General features: G+C 38.7%; 1 protein-coding gene across 2 annotated transcripts in view; it reads right to left on the bottom strand.

The window, feature by feature from the left end:
* The window catches only part of sox6 (SRY-box transcription factor 6), a 123,125-nt gene that overhangs the window by 22,661 nt on the left and 76,878 nt on the right, over positions 1-23,586 (bottom strand). The window contains exons 9-10 of one of the 2 annotated variants that reach the window (XM_024295627.2): positions 12,543-12,666; positions 8,038-8,117 (exon numbers count right to left, since the gene is read on the bottom strand). In XM_024295627.2, coding sequence (XP_024151395.1) covers positions 8,038-8,117; positions 12,543-12,666 — 204 coding nt within the window. The remainder of the gene's footprint in view (positions 1-8,037; positions 8,118-12,542; positions 12,667-23,586) is intronic. The other variant, XM_024295628.2, reaches the window with a different exon arrangement.

Here is a 23,586-nt window from a genome sequence, read left to right as displayed (position 1 = left end):
TACAGTGGAATGCACAATTCTATGACAAGAAGTAAGAAAAAACAGTTGACAGGCTTTGGTATTTTTATGAGCAAACAGTGCTCTGTCCAGTAAAAGAAAACAGTATTCTATAATTATCATTAAATGTCATCATACACATAATTTTTTTCTAAAAACTAACATATTTTGGGTGAATAAAGCAATATTGTTTTGTCAGAAATAGCGAAGAAATAGCACAATACTAAAATGTCTGATTATATATTAGATTATGTCATCAACAAAAACACTTCTTATAAAAATATATGTTTAACAACATTAAGAGTATATAAAAATACCTAACAAATACATATATATTTTGTAAACAGGATAATTTATTAGCTTTTTTTTAAGTTGACTTCATTATCATTTCAGCTCCTTATTTTTCCAAAAAATGTTTTCTCCTGTCTTTGTCATTTAAGTGTTTCAGTGAGGAGTGTGAATGACAAAGTTCACTGGATTACTTATTATTGTCTCAAATTTCCTTTGATTAATTGAAGATGCCTCTAGTTTCATAAGAAGTTATGTTTTAGTTGCAAAAAAAAAAAAAAAAAACATTCTAAAAAACTGTTACTGATTATAATGTCTACTTAAGAAAGCGCCACCTACTTCCGGATTTTCGTGTGACTACACAAACGGAATAAAATTGTTAAATATTTTTAATATTTTTTTGCATCTTGCTGGAAGGCGAACAGGTATGATTATGGTTTACATTTTGAGATTATTTGCTATTTATGTAAAAGAAACATATGTTTAAAGCTATCCAACAAGCTAATGCTACTATTAAGCTACAATTAAGCATGGTTGTGGATCAAAAAAAGGTATTATAATAAGTTTGTTTGCCCGTGGAGTAAATAAATGGGTCCATCAGTGCATCGTCTGAATCAACTGGAATGTTACAAGGAGTGCAGTCTAAAAGCAACTATTATTGTAAGTTGGATGTAAACATTCCACTTAGATTTTATTGTTCAGTCACATGTTTTTATATAAAAAGTTGACATTAATTATCGCTCTTGTAGAATAAAGCAGCATTTCTTGAGAATAAAATATTTTTAAACTAAATGTACTAATGTACAGATCTAGCCATTATCCCAAACATAACAAGCAGTTCTTAGTCATTTCCTTTGAGTATAAAAGCATTTGTTTAGAAAGACAAGCCCTGAAAGTGCTCTGATATCAGCTGCAGTCTTTGTAATTAACATGTCATCTTCCAACGGAGCAGCAGACGATACTGAGCGTCATATATTTGTGTCATACACTCAGTGAGCTGTTGTCAACTCCAGCACCATTTTTGGCAGCTTATCCAACTATCTACAAACAAGTATGCAGACACACACACCCCTCTAGGAGCAAGTATGCATTTCATTTCATTGTTGTCGACATTCACCTGCTGCTTCACTTGTTGAATTTCCTAGATCGCCCAAAATTGTTTATATTGTCTACTTCTGCACACATTGTGTACATATCATAAAGCGGAATAATCCGCAGCCAATTAAAAAAAAAGACAGATTATGAAATGCACATATATTATTCTACACTTGCGAGCAATTATGTGGGTGTCTGAACTTCTGAAGTGACTGGCACCTTAAATCTCAGACATAAAAGAGCCTTGACAGTTTGATTGAAGCCTCCGCAGACTGAAAAACACATAATCCAGTGAGTGGTTGAGATTTGCAGTGCAGTTACTGCAACATCGCAAATCAAGGTGGAATTATCCAGTTTCCTTCTGTTCGTCTTCTCTCAGTTTTGCCTTGATGCTTCGTTGGTTGTATTTCAGAAACCTGAAACACTGGTGATCCAAACAGCTAATATATTTTTGTCCTTTCGTGCAGCCATATAATTATTTTGTCTTTATTCTTTTTTTTCAACTGCCATTTAATTTTTATTTTTAATTATAGGCCCTGGCAGTGCTGCCCGGTAATTGATGAAGGTGTGATGGATAGGAAAGATGAGGGATGTGCAAGTTACAAGTGAGATATTTTTAATAAATGGATCTGGTGTCAGAACTCAAAAAGAGTTTTTTTTAAAACGCATTTCAGAGTCGAAGAAGGTCTTCAAAATCATACTTTCTATCAATTTGGCAAGAAAGGGCAGACAGAAGTCCACCGTAATGATGAGGGTCAAGCTGTAAGTCAAAGCTCAGGCTGTGAAGTCCTGAGGGATATAGGTGAAACATTTACATAATATCAACATTTTTCACATTTAGATTTTTACTAAAAGTCTAGGAGCACAAAAAAAAATCAAGAAAAATCCATATTGTGCAAACAACGCCATTTCTCATTATTTAAACTATGTTTAGACAAAAGCAGTACCTAAGGCATAACCGCTGACCCCGTCGTTCCATGATACCCCACAGAGCAGAGTCGATCTCAGCAAACATAGATTCAAAGTGAGTTGAAAGCACCCAAGGTCAGCCTATTAGCCTCTGGTAATTAAAAACAAGCCCTCTGGAGGCAACAGAGGTTAAAAGGAGGGGTTCAGCCTGCAACGTTGAACTGGTTTTTACACACTCTGCTGAGGATAGTGGACATCTCACACTCATTTGCATTAAAGAAGGACATTATTTGGGTATTTTTTTCAATAAAATAATAAAAATCATGTTTATTTTAAATGAAGCACGTGTTTAGGAGATCCAAAAAATCTGACAAAATTGGTAATAAAAAAAAACCTGTCATTAATTTAATCTCCGTGAGGTTAAGTATAGTAATTTTCAAAGTCTTGCATCTTGATCTGTCTGTTTGTTTGCACATCAATGTCTCATTCACCTCTGAGTGGCCTGGGCACAAAGCAGTGGACTGGATATGAGGGCATTAACTCTGCTTCACTGCACCACACCATTTAAAAGGCAGCACAGCGCCAGCCCCGTTTGCCACAAGGCTTGTACAGGCTCATTGCCCAGGGCGACCATGCAGGCTGACCCAGCCTAGGCCCAGATGTCAAGACTGGAGGAAGGCATTCTGGTGCACTGTGCCGATGCTTTCCAGTATGGCTCAACATCTGTTTCATCTGCTGGCACCCAACCTGCTCCTCTCTGACCCTCCTCCCTCATCTTGGCTTTTCTCTCCATCGTACAGCCTCTGGACGTATATATTTATGCCCTTCTCTCTCTGTTATACACACATACACACACAATCAAAGTCTTCCTCGTGCAAGTGTGCGGACTCCCGGCCCGTGGCCCCTGGAGCCTGCCCTCTCATTCACCGCTGCCTGCTGCATTATCAGCTCTATCTGTCCATCTGTCCCTCTGTTCACCACTGCCTCTATCCAGCTGCTCACCTAGCCGTCCTATTAGCCAGCCTTCCGCACACTCTAGCATTGCTGCACTGCTCTGGGTTACCTTCAAAGACCCAGCTCCTTTGCTCATAAACACAGAAACAGCTGCTCTCTACAGCATGCCTCTCTTTGCTCCCCTCCTCCTCCTCTCTTCCTCTTTTTCAAAGTCAAAAGTGCTTCACTTGTTAATGATAGAAGCTATTTCTTCACATCTGTACAACACAGGCATTTACATCTAAACAAAAGATAATGTGCGGTTTGCTGCTCTCCCACTTTCTTCCTGTTTGTCCCTCACAGTGTAGCACTCTTTCTTATCGCCGCAGTCGTCTGAGCCAGTGAGTACTCCTTCAGATCTGTCTGTCTGCCTGAAACGTGGTTGTTGTTTAAGCATATGGGCTGCTTTTCATCTTTACAGGGGTTGCGCGAGCTGTGGATGGGCTCAGGTCTATCACGGGCCTTGAGATTTCCCGTTGCAAATAAGACGAAATGTAAGCGTGCAGCCACGTCCTATCTAAAGGAGGTCAATTTAGCGTACTGTAGATGGAAAAAGGATGTCATTGGTATGTAAAAAGGGCCGGAAAGATCAAGAGATGACAAAAGGAAAAGATTAAAGTACTCGTCAGACATTTCTTAAAGATCCACTCCATGTTCTTGTAGCATTTTCCGATGATGGAGGGTATATTTGAAGAAAATTAAGCTTAAAGCGGAATTTCTCAGAATTTCTTTATGATTCAAGAGCAGAAGCAAAACTGCCGTAGAAAAAAGCTTGTAGATGTGACACCAGCTCCATTCTGATGGATCAACTTATAGATGATTGCATCCATGCAAGTCTTTGTTTTCCTCGTGCGAGCTGACATCTGGCTTAAAACTGTACATCTAAATAGCTCCAATGCTGATCCCCATTTTTGTTTCACCAGTAATGCTAGGGTTGGGGTTTAAGGGGCTGTAAGCTAGTGGGAGAAGAACAAAACAGATGGATGTTGGAAACTGGGGGCAGGGTTACTCTGGGTCAGTAGTTCTGCTCATTAATAAGGGGGAAATTTCTGATAAACTCCTGCCGCTCAGTTCTAGAAAACAACACAGGCTTTTTTATTTTGTCTAAAAACAACATAATCATGATTTAAAGACTACTGGGAGCACTTTTAAAATTGATCAAAGGATAATTTGAGTGGGACTAAAACTAAGAAACTTAATTTTTTTTTAAGATGTGAATTAGAAATTAAAAAACAAGTTAAAAAAACTGGGAGTGAGACAAGAAAAACTGTATGTGTACGAAGTGAATGCAGAGGCTTGATTTCTATTTATTTAGACCAAGAGTGGTGCTACACACCAGGAACCCAGATGTTCTTTTTTTGTCCAATATTACCTTTTTTAAAGCCTTAAACTCCAAAGTGTGCCCCCAATGATACAAAATAAGACTTTTTCTGGGCTGTCTCTGCTGTTCATTTGTTCTGTTAAAACGCTGGGTGACATATTAACTTTACATTCAGTCTTAAGTAAATTGTTTTTTTTTCCTCACTTGGCAATTGATGTAAGAAATAGTGTACAAGCAGCAAATTAAATGCCTTCCCAGACAGAAAATTCTTTTGTGGAATTAGAGAAAATCCCTTCTTGTCTCCTTTCTCAATTTAATATATTGGATATCCTGACAGATTGGGGTACAATCTGAGTACAATTTCCTATGTTAGGTGAGACATGTCAGTTGTAATCAGTGAAGGACAGGCAGGGATGGAGCCATTGTTTCCTGCTGGTCCTGGGCTCATCCAGGCTCTGTGTGGGCATTAATGAAGAGGGGCATGTTGCGCTGGGGTAGTTTACCCACCTCCTCTCCAGTGACTTGCAGACCAGAGCCAATCTGTCAGGAAAACATTGGGTAAAATTGCCCTTTGGTACAGCAATGCCTGGTGACAGCCACTTGCAGACTGTCAGCCACCAGAGTGATGTTACCACCCTGTATTGACAAGCAAATTATTGCCTCCCTGCACTCAAATGCATCCTGGAAGATTCATTTACATCCATGGGCTCTAAGCCTTTGTTACCTTCTGGGATTTCTGGATGGGTGGGGGACTATGACTTTATGACAGAAGAGATTGTGAAGGGGGTGTGTGGTCAGTATTTAAGGCTTGGCTTGGCCTCTTAACTGACTGATCATATTAGCTCTGCATCCCTGTGGGAATAAATTAATTGCACTAGTAATGTCATTTTTTATGGTTCAATCACAGTCCAGAAGGAGAACATTTTACCAAGTCATGAAATAAGCAAAAGAGAGATCTTAAAGTTTCACTCCAATCATATATGATATCTTATAAAAGTCTTCCCAGTGGTCTTTAAATTATGATTGTTCCGTTTTAAAGCAAAATCTAAAAACCTTTGTCGTTTACTAGAATATAGTTTCTGCAGAGTGGCATTAGAAACAGAAATTCACCTCTGAGGGTTATACTGAGTAAGCCTGCCCCCACTTCCCATTGTCTATGTGCCCAAGGGGCGGAGTTACATAATTTTATATGAGGCGGTGGGAGGGAGGCACAAGATTTTTGAAGGGGGACAAAACACCAGAGTTGAAGATTATTATATATGAAAGGATAAAAATAGATATTTCTAACATTTTTATTACCATTGCTGTCTTTATTCCATTTAGCATATCATTTTTTGGTATTTTTGTACTTAAAGATGGTTTTCATAGATGATTTTCTGATCTTTGTCAATAATTATACAAATATTGACTCAAAACTTCTTTGGATCTTTAACAGGTCTGCAGCAGCTTGCTTATGTCTTATTGTATTTAGATACTCAAGTTTCCATCTTTTTTGGAACTGCTAAGTACTTTTTCAATATTGGTTTAGATTTCATTAAGACAAAGTTCTAATGTTTTTTGTCAAAAATACGTTAAAAATACAAAAGCAACACTTTTTCCCCATTTGCTGAGCAACTGTGAAAATTTCAAAACCATTTCCCAATAAAACGTAAATAAAAAAAAAGATGTTTAAGTATGTTCCAAGCATAGCCAATAGATTGTAAACACAAACGACTGAGACCAATACCAAGTAGTATATAACAGCATGTTAACATGAGTATTGTATTTATTGTAGGTGTTCTTTTAATATGTCAGAAATGTTTCAGTGGCTTGACTTTACTGCAAAAAGTAAAAAAATAAATAAATAAAAAATTACAAGTATTCTTTATGTTTTAAAGCAGAAGAAAAAAGATCCAACTTATCAGAGCTGAAATGTTTGTTTTTTCACAATTAATAAAAAAAAAAGCTGAAATGTTTTTACTCATCCTTCTTGTAGTTTATAAAGGGAGTGGCAGCAGATAGATGGTTTTTTGATCCTAACGTTTTTGGAAAAGGGCATGTTTGACTTGCCCTACTGTTTTAGAGGAGAGGGATCTCTATGCAGGGTAAATAGCAGGCAGAGTATGTGACAGGCTGACAGACTTCAATTAATAAAAAATGGTCTTCTTTTTGTTTACTGTGTTGGGTAAAGGTCAGCTAAGTCATGGTCTTGGGGGCGCTGTTCTTCCAAGTTCCCAGGGTTATATACATAATCAAAATGAATGGCTCTAGACCCATTTCTTCATCTCAACCCTAGCATCCGATATATGGCTGTCTCATGTGACCTCATGGAGCTCTATAAATAGCCTGAGCGTGTCTATCCTAACTGGCACTCCCTTCCAAGGAACTTCAGTTGCAACAAATTTGCTCCGGGAGCAAATTTACAAAGTGGTTTTGATATTTCACTTACCCCCCACCCCCCGCCCTCATTTCAAACTGAAACGTGTACCTTGTATCATGGGACAGGCAGCTCAGAGACAGCAATGTATTGTTGAAACTCGCCAAAGCTGGTTAACGCCGACAGTAAAAAGACAACTGTCATGCAATATCCCTGCTGTAGCAATCTGGTGAAGCTTCTGCCTGGTGCTAAGCATCACAAGTTGCACTTGTTGATAAGGCAGAAGTGGTCCTTCAACCATGTACTAACAGAGAAGCTCTTTAATTATTCAAGCACTTCTTTTGTTAATTAAGCGGATTTCTATCTTCACACTCCTGTAAAATCTCAAATTAACATTTGTAAAGAAACAGGCAAGTACGTACTTTTCCACGTATTTTATGCTTTTTATTTAATAAAATAATAAAACAATAAATAATAGTATTTGTATTAGTCACAATATGCAGCATAAAGGGCTATAACTGTCTTCATTAGATGGCCCCAGGTGACGCCTTGACCTGGGTTCAGCTCTGTAAACGCTGTGTGAGAAAATTCCTGAAGCAGCCTGAAGGGGTTGGATCTTTTTTTTTCTTTGTCACACACAACTTCTGTTCAGCTTTGCTCGAGATTGTATAACATGATCCCAACAGAGAAAAAGAGCAACGCTTTCAACTATTCTTTCATCTCAACTGTTCTCCACAAAAGTTAAATAAACAATGCTGCGGCTTTGCTGCGCAAGAGCAATCGGAAGCAGATTCTCCAAGTCCCCTGATAAATTCACTTGCAGGCTATTAAAGCAACTAAAGCGATTCTCCTTCTCTCTAATAACTATTATCTTCCTAACTCTTATGTTTCGCAGAACCACAGGGGATAAATCTTCTATAAAATGGGGATAAATTACACATGTAAGGTGATAAGCGCGTGTGAGCCAGAGGCATCCAGGATTATTAAGTGTGCAGCTCATTACTTAGCGTACAGCTGCTTAGCCACCCTTTCTGCCCTGAGCTTTCCCTCACATTCTTTATCATAGAACTGCACATACCTGAAGCTGGAGGGGGCTGAGTCCTGACGCTGCTGCAGCTGCCATTGTGGATGGAATGAACTGCACCGGGTAGTTATCACCTGTCAGAGCGAGAGAGAAAGACAACAATGCATATAGGTTCAGACAATGAGCCAGCCCACAGCGACCAGACAAGTGCCAACACGGATTGTTGGTGCTCCGCTGTTTATGCCACAGCAATGTGCCACATTGCACCGCGCTCTGGGCTTCAAGCCCATGCATCTGCATTAACAAAAGACTAAGGTGGTATGCCTGAAGTGGGATTACTTAGGAACGCTTCACACTGTTGCTTGTTTACCCCACCTGCACGCTATTCATCCTGGAAAATCCCATGACACTACTAATGTGGCTTAAAAAAAAAAATCAGGGGTTCCTTGAAGGCTTATTTATTTGTGTCTTTTGATTGCATCTTGAAAAACTTCCCTCATATTTATTCAGTGAGTTTTAAAAATGAGAAGTATGTTCTTTCTGGCAGTTCGTGCAGCTACAGACTTGTCTGGCCATTGTTTAACACATTGTTTCGGAATGCTAGCTTTGGCAGCACAGTGAAAGCACTTGTATGCAAACTAGTTAAAACAAGTGTGCAGTCACAATAACAAGGGCAAATAAACGTTCTTATCACACTTATCACTGGGATCACGCAAGGAAGAGCAAGTTTCCAAAAGCACCCCTATTCATTACTGTTGCCCTGCCATCAGCACGTTTGCCAGACAAAGATATAAAAACGGCTGCAGGATGAGTGATGTCCATGAGAGCGCAGAGGCTTTTACACAGTCAACCTAGTGTGTTGAGATGGCACAGCGCTCGTACAAGGGGGGAGGGAGGCTGGTTTGATGCATGAGTCGGAGGAGGGGATGTGGGGCGCGCACAGTTGGACAGGGGTGGGAGGTGGGAGGGGTGTTGGCCTTCGCTCAGACCCCACTTCATCCTGTCACTTCTCCTCACAAACATATGGAGCCATTAGGCAACAGACAAGGTAAATGTATGTACCTTCTCTTTCACTTTGCCCCCATCCACTCTACTCACTCTACAATCTTGTACAGCACAGCACAATGTGATACAGGCCATGAAATTCAATCCCCATTTAGTAGCAAATAAAAACACACAGCAAAAGTGGTTTCAAATGGTGCTTGGTTGGATGTTCTAGGGGCACACGATGGTTATTTCTACACCTCTTAGTTTTGGTATTGCTTTCTCTGTCTCATTTGCTCTGCGCTGTCAGTGATGTAAGATTTGGGGCTGATGGATGGCTGTATGTCTTTAAATGTCATGTGAAACCTGGGGAGGGTCATGTGTTGCTCTATGATTGCTGGGGGTCTGGCACTCCGAGGTCTAGGTCTTGGGTGCACACAGTCTGTCTGAAGGCACTGGACTCCAGAAAAATGGGCTCAGAGCCCTGATGGTGTCACTTAACCATAAGAGAAATTGCATTTAAAACATTTTTTTTGTCTTGAGCGGAGCCATGCATGTTTGCTTGCTCAGAGTCGGGACTGTAAATGTTATCGGAGAAAGCAGTGCAGTTGACGCCATGGCTATATTTCTAAGTTCATGTGGTGTCATGAAATATAAGTCATAGATCTGCTGAAGGTTGACAGGTGGTGCTGAGACCTTTCTTAGAGCAGATCACATGATGATGAATGAAATATATGACTTGAAGTCCCACTCCAATCACCTCTTGATCTATTGTAGAAACTTTCCCAGTGGTCTTTTAATTAAGGTTTTGCCATTCTTTAGGTAAAATAATAATAATAATTTAAAAAAATGTTGTTTTCTTGGATGTAGTTTCTGCAGGAGTTCATTAGAAATTAGTCTTTGCACTAATTTTCCTTTGTTTACACAGTCTTCCATTAGCTGACAGCCCCCTACTACCCAAGGCTAACATTGGCAGTGTCAAAAAATGACTAGCAATATTGTCCAGTTTAGAGCTAGATTTGATTAATGAAATACTCAGAAATTTTATTTTAAGCTTAATTTTCTATAAGCGTTAAAAACAACAAAAAACCAGGGCTGGGAATCGATTGAAAAAAATGTAACTAATTAATCGCAAACCAAATTAATCGCGATTAATTGCTATAATTTACTTTTTAGTCTCAGTATTTGCCGACCACTTATTATCTGCCAAAAATCCCTATGTGAAATCACACACGAACCTCCACATTTAGAAAATTTGTTTTTTAATTACTGCTGTCAGTGGAATACAAAAAAATCGAATTAATCGCACTTTTGTGTTGGGATAAATCACGATTAATCACAATATTTTACCAGGTAAAATTTATTGGTGTAATATGGCAGTGGAAGATGGATCAAATAGTCCACTTTTTGTGGAAAAAGTGATCTAAACCACAAAAATAGCAAGAATAAAGTACTAAAAACCGAATATTTATTTCTTTTGTAAGTCACCTTGGGATAAGCAGGATAATATCCAATGAAATATTTAAACGCATGCCGTGGAAGCCTAAATCGGCGAGTTAAAGCAAGGGACTGTTTCTTGGATTAATTTCCATTAATACATATTAAGTGTAATACTTTTTGATTAATTGTGTGCGTTAATGTTCACACCCCTACAAAGAACATGATTTTTATTGGAGTGGACTGTAAACCCTCAAACATAAGCAATTATTTTGACTGTCTTTTAGAAAATGCTTGAAAAACAATAGGCTCAATTGACAATTAATGTGTGTACTTTTTAAGGTATTTTAAATAAATATATCTTTAAGAGAAAATGCTAAAAATTGTCCCAAAAAGTTATGATCACCTCATTTCATTCGCTCAAAGAATCTCTTACCAAGCCACCCAACTTGGGTCGCTTAAATATAATGCGACGGTCTCAAGGAACAATTTAAATGCAGCATGTAATAAAACAGAATGGCACGGGAAAACTATTAACTGTCAGCAGGATGTGCATGAGAGGGACTGCTAGACTTGGGGGTCATTCTTCAGCTCCATTAGAGGCAGCCCGGAAAAATGCAGCTGTATAAAATGGTTTGAATAAACTAAAGAAGTCCAGCTTGTATCTATTTGTTTAAATGATGAGTTGGAGTTTCTGTAGCTGTGCTTGTCTACCATGTAAAACCAGTACATTGAGCACAGCCAGTGGATGGGGTGATGGCTTGCCATTATGGGGCTAGAATGGCTCTGTTGCCATGAGAGCACCGCAGGGTTGAGGGTCATGAGCAGCGGCCCCTGTGAGCTATCTCATAATGATAACATCAGATTAGTGTTTCTTAGTCTTGGAAGTGAATGCTTGGCCACTCACTTCATGGAGAAAGGATCCAGCAGCATCCTGTATACCCTGCAGGTGGTGATGATAACATTGTACTCTCTGGGTATATTGTGTAGAAATAATGACGGCTTTGAAAACACCTCTCCTGACTACAGGAGTCATTTTCAAACCCCTTTTACAATTTCTTCATGAACTTATGAATTATGCAGGAATCATACACATTGTGACCCCTGACCATGATTCCATAATAGCTCTTGTTGTTTGAACTAAAACATTTTCCATGTCAAACCTACTGCAAAAAAGCACAGTCGTGACAGGCTCCCCCTCAGGCACTTTGTTTAAGCTGTCATGGCTCCGTAGTTCCAAAATAGCTGACTTTCTTTTTGTCCAGTCGTTGTATAGTTAATTCATTAACTGCTCTACCACACCTTTTAATGTTCTGGTGTGAACTTGCTGACTTCTGACAGGGTTTTCTTCTTTATGGCGTTTGCCTGCTTTCTTGTTTTATTCCTTTTTTTTATGTTTCTTGATCTATTTTTTTAACATCTGAGACAACGTTTTCTTATCCAGCGTACTCAGAGAGTACATGGACATCAAATTTCTCACATATGTAAAAGGGGAGCATCTTTCTTTGTCATATTTGTGATGCTTACTTTTTCCATGGGTATAAGGGTAGTTTTGGCAGAAGATAAAAAATAACATTCACTGTTTTTTATTCATTTTTGCTCTCTGGGTGATTTTATTTTTAAATTTTCAGTCCCGAAAACAAAGGAAGATAATGAGACATGTTGTTACATGCAAAAAAAGAAAAAAGTACACATGCAAGAAAGGCAGTTCTTGCATAATCCAAAGCTGCCCACACAATGACTGGCTTCTAATTACTTTATTTTGCTCTCTAGTAATTTCATAAAATGGGTTTTATTTTGGGCTCCATAGCATTAGCGGAATTTTCCGACTGGTTTCAAATTTTGTGTCATTGGCTCACTAACAGTGGATACTTAAAAAAAACAATTACAGCAATTCCTCTGCTCTGAAAGATGAATGCTAGTTGAGAACAATGTTTGCATTCCTCTATTTCTGTGCCCATATCTTCTGTTCCACTTGGAGTAGAACATGTTTGAGTGCTTTAATTTAAAGTTTGAGCCAACTTAAGGTTTCTCCATATTTTATTTATGGTGGAGAACCTATGGGGAATGCTACTAGTTTTAATAGATAGACAAAAATTAGAATTAGTTTTAAAAAATGTCTGAATTTGCAGGCATACCTGGTTTATAAGACATTCCTGGAGGGAAGAGAAAGCCTTGCTGGGCGGCAGCTGCTGCTGCTAGAGTGCGTTGGTCGTGTGGAAAAATGGGGATCATCAACGGCGGCATGTGACCCTGGACCTGCTGAACAGATAGAGAGCAAAGATCAGAGAGAGGCCTAGGCACAGGCAGGGAAACACCGAGGTAAGGACAGATCACAGCTTCTCCTAACGCGTGCTGACAGGGGGCTCGGCGGCAACGACAGGTCTCGTGTGCTCGCACAATACCTGCTCGAGCGGCGCCGGCGCTTAATCCGAAGCACAATTTCACCTTGGTACATCAAAGAAGCTGCATATTCACTCTGCTCCAGCATCGCTTTCTATGAGGCGACGTACAGGACAGAAAGTACCACTCTACCTTTGAGTGCTGTACATTTAGATGAGAACCTGATAGTTACGGTTGATACATGTCAGCAACAACACTGTGGCACAACTGATGAATGGGTATTTTTGCATTTTCTAAACACACATAGATTCAAGGTATTATTTATATAGATTTCAAAAGCTAAATGACAAAAAAAAACCCCAAAAATATGGCTTTATTTTACTGTCATCCTCTGTCCATGCTCCTCAGTAACTATACGTTTCTTTTGTTAAAGTCTGTAGAGAATATAAACATACATTTTGGACATTTGGGATTTTAGAGTGGCTGCGTTCGTTTTCAAAGAGTTTGCACACATGTTGCAAGTCCAACTTTTCTCTCACTGTCAGCCTTTCTGAGAGAGAACAGCTGAGCTACCTTGGGCTTCCGAGGGTTAATCTAGCACCAGGCCAGATCACCTCAGGGGAACCTGCCTGGAAAATGGGTTAATAAAGGTCACCCCCCCAAAATAAACACTTTACAGAATGTTTCTCCATTTATCCCTCTTAAAATCAACTCGCAATAAAACAGGTCTGGAGGTCTGGGTGCAATTACTGGCGCTGCATTGGGGCATGAAATCAACCTGTCCCATGTTCTGGCTGAGGTCTGCTGTGATCTTCACTTTTTCAGCAGTGTTGCTCTCCCCTGTAGAGCCGTTGCACCTAGTTTCTCTCCCAGCTAGCACGTTACATCCACTTTAGACAACTTTATTGATTGAGTGCAGAGCTGCAAAGCTAAACTGAAAACTTAATAAATAAAACCGTTTTTATGTCTACTGAGCTTTTTAGAAGTGGAGGTGTGGAAGGTGCAAGGCACGGGAATAGAAAAGTATGTAATTCTTTAAAGGAGTTTTGTAAAATATGCTGTTGCCGAAGAAAAAAGAAATGGCCAAGGTGGCTGTGACATAAACATCACTTTATAGGGATTCCTGTTCCAACTTTCCAGGCTGAACGGATAAAAGATGGAGCTTGGCCTCGCATGTACGGAACATATGGAAAAACACAATAATTAATGTCACAACATGAGGTAAGGCCAGTGACAGGCGGGGTAGTGGGGGGGACACAGGGGAACACAGCTTTTCTCTGTCTACATTTTTGGACTGTTAAAACAGATGGAGTTTGTTGCTGAATGCACGGCAGTTATGAGACAGAACGCATTCCTTCAAGTTCACGTCCATTAAAGTTTGGAAAAATGTGTAACATGGCAGCTTAATTATCTTAATGATTAAAATGCAAGCTTGAATGTAACTGTTAAAAGAAAAAAATGATTGTATTTGACACACACTGATGACAAATACAAAGCTGATGTATGTATTTTGTAGGAATTATTTTTTATTTTTTTTACTTTACACACTATATCTACAAAAGTTGTAAAATTATAATTTTCTGCAACTTATGTAACTTAAATGCATATTAATTAGAAATAAATGTCAGGCAAATCTAGGTACTTACAGTGAAGATTTTAAAAAATGAAAAAAAAAAATACTAACAAAAAATCTTTATTTATTTTTTTATTCGAATATGCGCTATAAATAAATCAATTAAAAATACATCCAATTTAGATTTTGGATATTACACATTTTAGAATGTCAAAGTAAAAAAAAGGGGCTAAAAACAAGTAAAAAAAAGAAAAAATACTTTACCAATGTTAAATATTACAATTATTTTAGGGCATTTAATTCAGGATTTATTTATACGTACATATTTCTTAGTTATGGTGCCAAATGTACGTGTTTAGGGGAAGAAATGTGTACTAAAAGATAAATAAACAGAAAAAGTCTAAATGGGTCACATTTAAAATGTATAAAATCTTTAAAAGTTTAGTTAAAGCAGCAAATATCACTAACTTTAGGACCACCAAGATTCTGTGTAAGCTATTTTTTTCATTTTCAAAACTACCAAGACTTATTTAGATTTTATTTTTACCCCCTATTTTTTTTTTTACAAACAGGTCAGATTTAAAAGTACAAAAGCAGAAAATATCACTAACTTTTTAAATTTTCAAGACCACCAAGATTCTGTGCAAACTAGATGAAGCTCAGTGGCAAAAATGTGTACCAAAAGCTGTATAAATACTGCAAAAATAGTCTGAACGAGTCACATTTAAAATGTATAAAATGTACAAAAGTTTATTTGAAGCCGCAAATACAAACTTTTTAAAATTTCAAGACTTTATAGATACATTTTCCAAAACCGATACAGAAAGACAGGAGTGTACAGATGTGTGGCCTTCGCTCTTCTTGTTACCACAAACCCAGCCCCCCACCTTTAAGAGTTTCCCTCAAGTTCATCCATGTATGGGCTGCATGCCCAGGATATTTCTATTGCCAAGATGATCTTGAGGAGTCTGAGGATGAAGTGGAGCAGATGTGAGGGGGGCACTTGGGCAGCGTCCTTCTTTCTCATAAATACAGCAGCATTGTTGTGGCGGTTCTGCTCTCTCTTTGTCTTAGCACTGCTAAGTACTGGATAATGTCATTTCACACCATCTGCCCCCAGGCTTCATTAAAGATACATGAATGGGCCATCTTACGAGGAACAGGTGCTATTGTTTGTCCCTCAAGACCCGACACTAAGGATCTGACTCGGAATACTTGAAGAGGAGCATCTGTAGTGATCAGTTAGACTTGGCTGAGGCCCTCATCAGTGCCAGCATGTGCTCCAACAGAGGTTTCTCCGGGAACTCAGCCGCCACGCTACATGTATCATCAATTCAGATGACCTGATGAAGTCTGCAGCAGGCCAGCAAGTAATGTGTTTCCCTCACAATGAGGAGGCGCCTGATAAATAGACTCAAATCACAGTTTGGGAGAAAAACGGATTCAAAAGAGAACTGGAATAAAATAAAAATGCATAACTTTTACTTTCCAGCTGCAACATTACTTCACGAGCAGGTTGATCAAACTAAACTCAAATGTGTTATTTTAGGTGATGAAGAAAGCAATGACTTAGAGTGGAGATGGACAAAAGCAGTCTATGTCTGACTGCACAGGGTGAGCCCTACGGCTCACATGTCTGATGTGTAAATACACAAGGTGTTAAGGAGACAGCTTTTGACTTGAAAGAGCTCCCCTTATTTCTCCCACATCATATGTAATGCCCACATTCATGAGAGGTACACAAACTGAATTCCTCCCAATGCTAAACTAAATCATTCATTAGACAATTTCTTTGATGCATCAACTCCAATCTTTCATGTATGTTGATGGAACTGTCTTTGCATTTATTCACTTTTTGTTGTTGTTTTGAAACTAATTATATAAAATATTTTGTAGAAAGTACCAGTGGCTTTTTCTGATTTGTTTCCTTTCGGCCAAGAAATCCTTCACCTCCATCATGAGCCCGAACAGATGAGAAAAGGCTGAGTGCAAATGGAGATGTACAGCACTACAGTGCTCACTTGGAACCCTGTCAACACCCATGCCCCTCACTGTCTGTTACAGCCTCTTCAAAGCACCCAAGAGGCCCGAGGACCCCCTCTGCCTTTCCCTTTGACACATTTATGCTCTGATTCGCTCTTAAGGTTCACTACTTATTGTGGATTACAATGTGGCGTATAAAAAAAAGACAGTTAGTATTGACGGAATACAAATGGTGGAAGGAGGCAAGACAGCTCTATATCATGTTGTCAGCGTGGTCCATGAATATGGGCTTAAAAGGACCTCTGAGATCTTGGGTTCTTTAGTTCTTGCTAATTGCTACTTGACACCTTTCAACAAATCTATGTCGCTTCACTGACATGATGTGAATTCATTTGAGCAAACCTTTAAAATGTAAAGTCACTTTCAGCAATTTATGCAAAAATCTGCAGCTGATTGTGATCATTTTTTTCTTCTGTATTATTTGTGGGAAAACTGAACCACTGGATTAAAAAAAATAATTTATTATTTCTCATATTGATATTTACACTTACAAATAATATGTTTCATACTTAAATAGATCTCAAAGTTTTTTCTCATTCAGAAATTATATTGAAGCAAAGCTGCTCACTGCTTTGCTTTAGAAGCAGTGGAGAAAACGGTCACAAGTACAAGTCACCTTTTTTTGTGATCCATTTACAGCGAAAGTGATCTTGAGCTCACTGGCTGCAATCCAACAGCAGCACACACAGTAAAACTGGCACTAGACAGCAGGATATGTTTAACACTCGCTACTGTGTACAAAGCCCGCTGGGTGCACGCTGCACCGGAGCAAAACCAGGAGGAAAATCATTCAGTGGAGGCATTACTGCTGAACACGCTGTTGCTTCAGGATTTTTTTTTTCTCTCCCATACAAACAATCAGCACTTTTTAGAGAAAACATTGCTGCTTTGCTTCTGGTCAGTTCCTGCTGAACAGAATGATTACATTTGACCATTAAAGCAATTGTCTGTAAATACAGGGAATCAGACAATTGGATAAGTACAAGTTAATAATTAAAACCTTGAAAGGTTCTGAATCTTCATTTCACAAAACATTTGAGTTAAACACATTCATGCTTGTCTGCTTTGAAATGAGAATAGGAAGGGATAACGCCATAAAAAGTTTCTTTAGAAACTCCTCAGGTGACTGATTTTAAATAGACCCTCAGGATTGACTTTAAGCTGTTTTTTGTCATTTAAACAATTACTGTTTTTTTTTTTTTCATTTCTGGTATTTTATTCAATACAAATGCTGCAAACTAGTTTCTATTAAAGCATTATGATATGGGCGTGGGACTGCTTTTCATAGTGTCCATGTTTTTATAGCTGTCCTTATTCAATAAATAAATTGAATTCAAAAGCCATTTTTCCTGATTGAGTCTTTTGTCTTTTATCCGTCTGCACTGATTTTTATGTTTTTTGAGCTTGACTAAAATAATAAAAAGAAAAAAAAATAAACTTGTAAAAAAATAATTATGAAAACAATGCAAAATTTGAAAATGATATAACTCAGTAGAGGTTGGATTATATAAGTTTGCTTGTTTCCACTCTTTTTCCAGCAGTAATTAAAACTCGACTTTACTTAATAATCACTATATTTACTGAATAAATTTTACATAAGTGTGTTTTTGTTTCTTTTTTTTTCTGTAATCAACACATTTTTATTATTAATATTATTTTCATAATGAGTATGACACATCTGATTTATTTTAAATCTTTAGCTGTTCGTAGGATTATTCACTGGGACAAATTTATATACTAACGACTCAACGGAGTTCTCCCTTCATATTTGAGTGTGGCTCTGCAGCGCAGATCTGATGGATCTTATACTCTCCGCTCTCAGGGTGTCAACTTGCTGTCTGTCGCTATGGACTCAGACTTTCTAGAAAAAGTAACAATTCAATTTTAAAAGCTCATAACGTTGTCACAGTTTGATGAACCTGGAAAGGAAATCACAAACCTTTAGCTGTTTCCATCAAATAATTAATTTGTTTTATTTAATCATATTTATTTATTTTTAGTAAAGCATGCATATCGGGAGAGAAACAAATATGAAACAGAGGGCAAAACAAGTAAAGAAATAATTTAAAGCTTTAAGAATTTCCCAAAGACAATTAACTCTAAAAAAAAAAGTTAAAATGTATTGTGCTGAATAGTTTGTCTGACAAAACAGCTCATTGATTGTGTTCTCTTGGGGAATGCTTGGACTCCTCTCTGCCTACAAAAACAAAAAGCTCTTTTTTTTTGCATTTGCCACAAGCTCAATGCTTTGCTTTGCCACCCAGGCCCTAAAAAAACATGCACCCCTTTCTTGCTCCCCCCCGTACACAGTTGAGTCTATTAATGCAGCCCCTTCTCCCTATAAGTGTGCCCGCTGCTGAGGATGCCGGCCGCGCAAAGCTCATGGAATGACAAAACAGTTTGCACAACATTAGCAGAGAAAACACAGTCGACGCTGTGGAGGAGCGAAAGCAACAGCACACTGGTGAATGTGTTCTCCCTCAATTGATATTTTTCCTGACCAGAGCTGGGGGGTGAGGGCTGTCACAATGAGTGGAACTGTTTTCCCTCCCTTCAGGAAAGGTTGAAGGAGCTCCAAACAGGTGCAGTATTGTATGATCAGAATGAAATGGCACAGAACCCTATTCACAGTTTTTGTTGTGAATAGTTGTTAATATTTAAGCTTGTATACATTTTTACGTGTAAAATCACTGCGTTGATGGGCACTTTCTGCCTTGTGTTGTCACATATGACAGCTAACGGGTTATGTGATCAATTAACTACTCTCCAGGCTGCTTTAGAAACTCCTCAGGTGTCTGATTTTAAATAGTCCCTCAGGTGTGACTTTGCATATTACAGGGGCAACTCTTATAAAGAGCCACCTAATTATTGCTGCCTCCACCACTGAGGTGTTTAAACACAAATGCACAAAAGCGTGGCTTCATTGTGTAATTTACAACAATTACAGAACTGCCTCCCTGGTAGAAAAAAAAAACTGTGCTTGCAGCAAACGCTTCATCTTGCCTGAAGCCAGACTTTGTTCTTTCGTCGGCAAATGTCATTAGATATTAATGTTCTGATTACTTTGCAAACCATTCTCAGCAGTTTTAACCTCTCACACCTTTTTGCGCATCATTAAGCTTTAACAGGGCCATGATGGCTTTATTGTTTAACTTCAACGGGACTTTGTTTAACGTCAGCGTTTCTTCTGCTTCCTGACAAGGAGTCACATTTCATAACTAATTAAATTGATCCCTCCAGCCCCGCCGACAGAGTCCACTAAATGGAATTATTTGTATCCGAGTGTCAATATATTAAATCACAGGGGCTAACGAGTCAGGTTATGGCTTTCTTTTATCTTCACTCTTGCATGTGCACATCTTCATCAGCTAACAGTCGCCTTAAATGGAGGATGAACATGCTGGACTGAGCCTCCCTGGGTGAAAGCCAAGCCCGTCTGACTACGCTGTTAATGCCGCCCCATAATCCTACTAGCAGGGTAACACTGTGCTCCTCAGCAAACACAGGGGAAGGAACTGGCAGCAGAAAAATCCACACACTGTGCTCGCAGCGCACTTAAAGCACACACACTTACACATTATCATTTCCCTGCTCTATTATTCCCTTATTATCATGTTAACAGTTCCAGTCTGGCTGTGCTAATTGGAGGACTTACACATTCCCTTTAACAATGTCTATTCTGGTGTTTTTTCTTTCTTTTTTTTTTTTTTTTCTTGCCAGTGTAATAACAAGAGCTCACACAGAGAAAATAATGTGTGTTGGGGAGACAATAAGAGCAATTGAGAATACACAAATTAGCGCTTCTATCTTTACGTAATTACCATACGACTTTGTTTATTTAAAAACACATTCTGATTGATGTAAAATATTTACCATAATCGCTTGTTTTAGGAGTTTTTGCTTCTCTAAACTGATAACCAAACAGAATAGAAATACTTAATTAATGGATAAAATAACATGCATATTTTATTTTAAAAAGGAGACTAGCAAATATCTATAAAAAGCAACCCTAAAAGGCTATTTATCTTATGAACCAAGTAGCAATTTGACAGAATTGTTTGCATGCTGGGAGGTCGGGTCAAAGAACTATTTGAGTCTTTCTAAATTAATATGCTTAATTCTCTGTTAGCTCGTGAGGATGGGAACACCGAAAGCAGGCCGATCGTTTGTGGGAAAATGCCAGAACAGTGGCATTGACTTTACACTGGCATGATGATTTGTGGTGCAACTGTACCGTGACCCTGACCCCCAACCCCTTCAAGTTACATGTGAATCACTGTGGAAGAGTTTAACAACAAGAATGTGAAACGCCTTTTGGTGGCTCAGCAAAGGCAGCATCTGGAGTTTAAGGAATATCTGGAAAATAGCAAGATAATGGCTTCCGGTCAAGTTTAACTTAAGACAGATGTCCTGCAAAATCTTTTCTTTGTTTGACAATAAGTTTAGTTTTTGTTATATTTATCAAATGTGTTGAACACAGAGTGAGCTTTTCCTATGTTACTTCTGAGCTCTGCTTCATTTTTTAAATGTGTGACTTTAACTCTACCGCTGGATTGTTTGCCCTATAAATTGTTTGTAAATGCTGGTGTAATTTAATTTCATCTCTTCCATCTCGGGACCTTTAGCATTAAACGTCGGCCCGGCCCCCTGCTGTTTCTCTACACCATTAAAGACATGTGAGAAAGCCTTTGAGACTTTGAAGTGTGCGGTGGACAACAATATACTGGCCTGCTCTCTTCTAATCTCTGCTTTCCCTTTTTAAAAAAGAGAGATGCATGCTGGGTTGTGTATCTTTGTGGGCACAAGGTTAAAGGTAGGATGTGCAGACACAGATTGTGTGTATGTGTGTGTGTGTAGTGGGACTGAGGAGGAGGAGAAAAACTGGTGATAATCTCACTTCGTCCTGCTTGATGAACAGATCATTAGGGATTTAAAAAGCCAGTGAAGATTTAAAAAAAAAAAAAAAAAAACTACTTACAATGGCCCAAACAGAAATCGGAATTAATCACAGATTTTTCTCTTGACATACCTCCAGGTTAAAACACAAGTTGTTGTAACCAGTAAAAATGAACAAATGCCACAACATAGTGAGACTTAATGGCTTAAAAATTCAGCAAAACATTCTAGTTGGAAAAGTGTTTCATCTGCGGGGCTCTGCTTTCTCCTGTTTGTGAAGATAAAGTTCACCCTGACCTTTTGGCCACTGTTTATTCTCTTGATATTTGTTTCAGAGTGTCCCTGTGTTTCCACACACTCATGCACACTCTTCTCCTCTTTGTGTGTTCACATGCACCACAGTAAAATGTTTGTATTGCAGCTTTCTCTTGGAACAAATGGACCAGGCTTATTCTTATGAAGGTCTCGTTTGGAGAGCACTGCATTTCATAACGCATTTCATGATACTGAGACACAACCGTGCCTCAGGCCTCCACCTGTGACCATTAAACCGCAGAAGGAGAGATAAGTACTGCGACTTAATTGACAAAGTAGTTCTCTGCTAATATATATGTTAAATCGTCACATGTGCCTTAAAAGATTCTGAGGGGGTGTTTGAAATTTTCAACCAAATCAGTTAATCTAATCCTGGGATTGAATTGAACGCCAAGTTGATTTCAACGATGAAGGATGGACGTGAGAAATACAAAGACCCAGAGGGAAAAACACACAAAGCCTTGAGCTTTAACTTTTGATAAGCCTCCAACACATCAATCTGCCATCTTAAAACAAGTGACATTGTAATCCTGAGGGACAAAGACTAAATCCCTCTCCCTCACTTGTAGGCATGATGAGAAAGGATAAAGAGACATGGCTATTCAAACAGGAAACTTGATTTAATGCTAACCCTCAAGCCACTAACCCTCTATAACTACAAAATCCTGAACCTTCTTGCAAGAAAAAAAAAAGCTCTTGAAAGTACACACATAGCGTGCCAACAACAGTCTCTGGTTGCAGTCCCCATGGTTTTATTGTTTGGACTGTTTACAAAGTCCACTATGTGATCACTCACATCATCAATACGAGACCTTAGCAACAGGCTCTCTTGGATTTTTCCCTAAAGCAAAAACAGAAGGACTTTGATGGCAGTAGGGTCTCCTATAAAGTTTAGTGCTCTCCATGCTAACAGCAGAGTAACTCAATCCCTGAACACTGCTTATCACTTTGCTAAGTCTGTGACATACAGGCTGGAAGCTTGTTTACAGAACTAATTAAGTCAAAGCTGTTATATATTAAGAAGGCCGGGGCTCTTTGAAGAGGCTGCAGTAATGGAAACAGGGGGGCAAAAAATGCTTCTCTAACTTGCAACACTTTTACGTACTCCACCTAATATATGAGAAGACTGGCCTTTGGATCTCTGACAGAACTTGGTTCGGATAAACTTTGTGTTTTTTTTCCCAGATCCATAATGTTATATATAGCTGGGAAAAGTTGTGAACATTTAGGGTGCATTCAGTCTGGAGAAGCCTGTTTGTCTGGACCGAGTCTGCTTAATTTGGTCTGAATTGAGTCCTCAGCTTTGTGTTTGGTCTGTATTAATTCTGCTTTCCAACTGGAAATCTCTGTTTCAAACCAAAGCTTGTAAACAAAAGCATGTGACTAAAGATCTCTTTAGTCATTGGCAAGGGATTATGAGGGCGGAGCAAAGCATCAACAGAAAGAATAATGGAAGTCCCTGTGCAATCCTTGTCGGGATAGTTCACTTGTTCAAACTTTATATTTCGCTGACCAGTTTTTAAAGTCTGTTGCTACTTTGGTACTGTGGAAGCCAACACATTCCATCCCTTAACTCGTTATTCAGGGACATACATATTTCCGTGTTAGTTTTTGACATTTTGGGTGTCCCCAAATCTTTGTTTTTTGTCGTGCTGGCCAATTAATTAATGGAAATAAATAATTAATTAGTCACCAACCATTGGGATACGAACCCGTAATGGTCCGAGGGCCGCCTGGTATGCTAATCAGGAGTCCCCCAACCCTTGAGACATGGACCAGTGCCAGTACTGGTACTGGACTCATACCGAGATGCAAGGCAGTTACTGAGTAAATGATGCCTAAGAAGGTACGTTAATGAGTGTTTATGACATATAGATTGTTTGGAAAATAGTGTGAGAAGCAATGTGTATCACATTAAATGTTGTTTTAATGAGCCTGCATTCATCCGACTCCACGATTGTTTGCAGCTCTCTGTTAACTTCTTGTAATGCCTGGCTATAGTGGCCGTTTTG

This window comes from Oryzias melastigma, linkage group LG3 (genome assembly GCF_002922805.2).
Source record: "Oryzias melastigma strain HK-1 linkage group LG3, ASM292280v2, whole genome shotgun sequence".
Lineage (NCBI taxonomy): Eukaryota > Metazoa > Chordata > Actinopteri > Beloniformes > Adrianichthyidae > Oryzias > Oryzias melastigma.
Note: the sequence above shows the minus strand (reverse complement) of the source record. Positions and strands in the feature narration are given on the sequence as shown.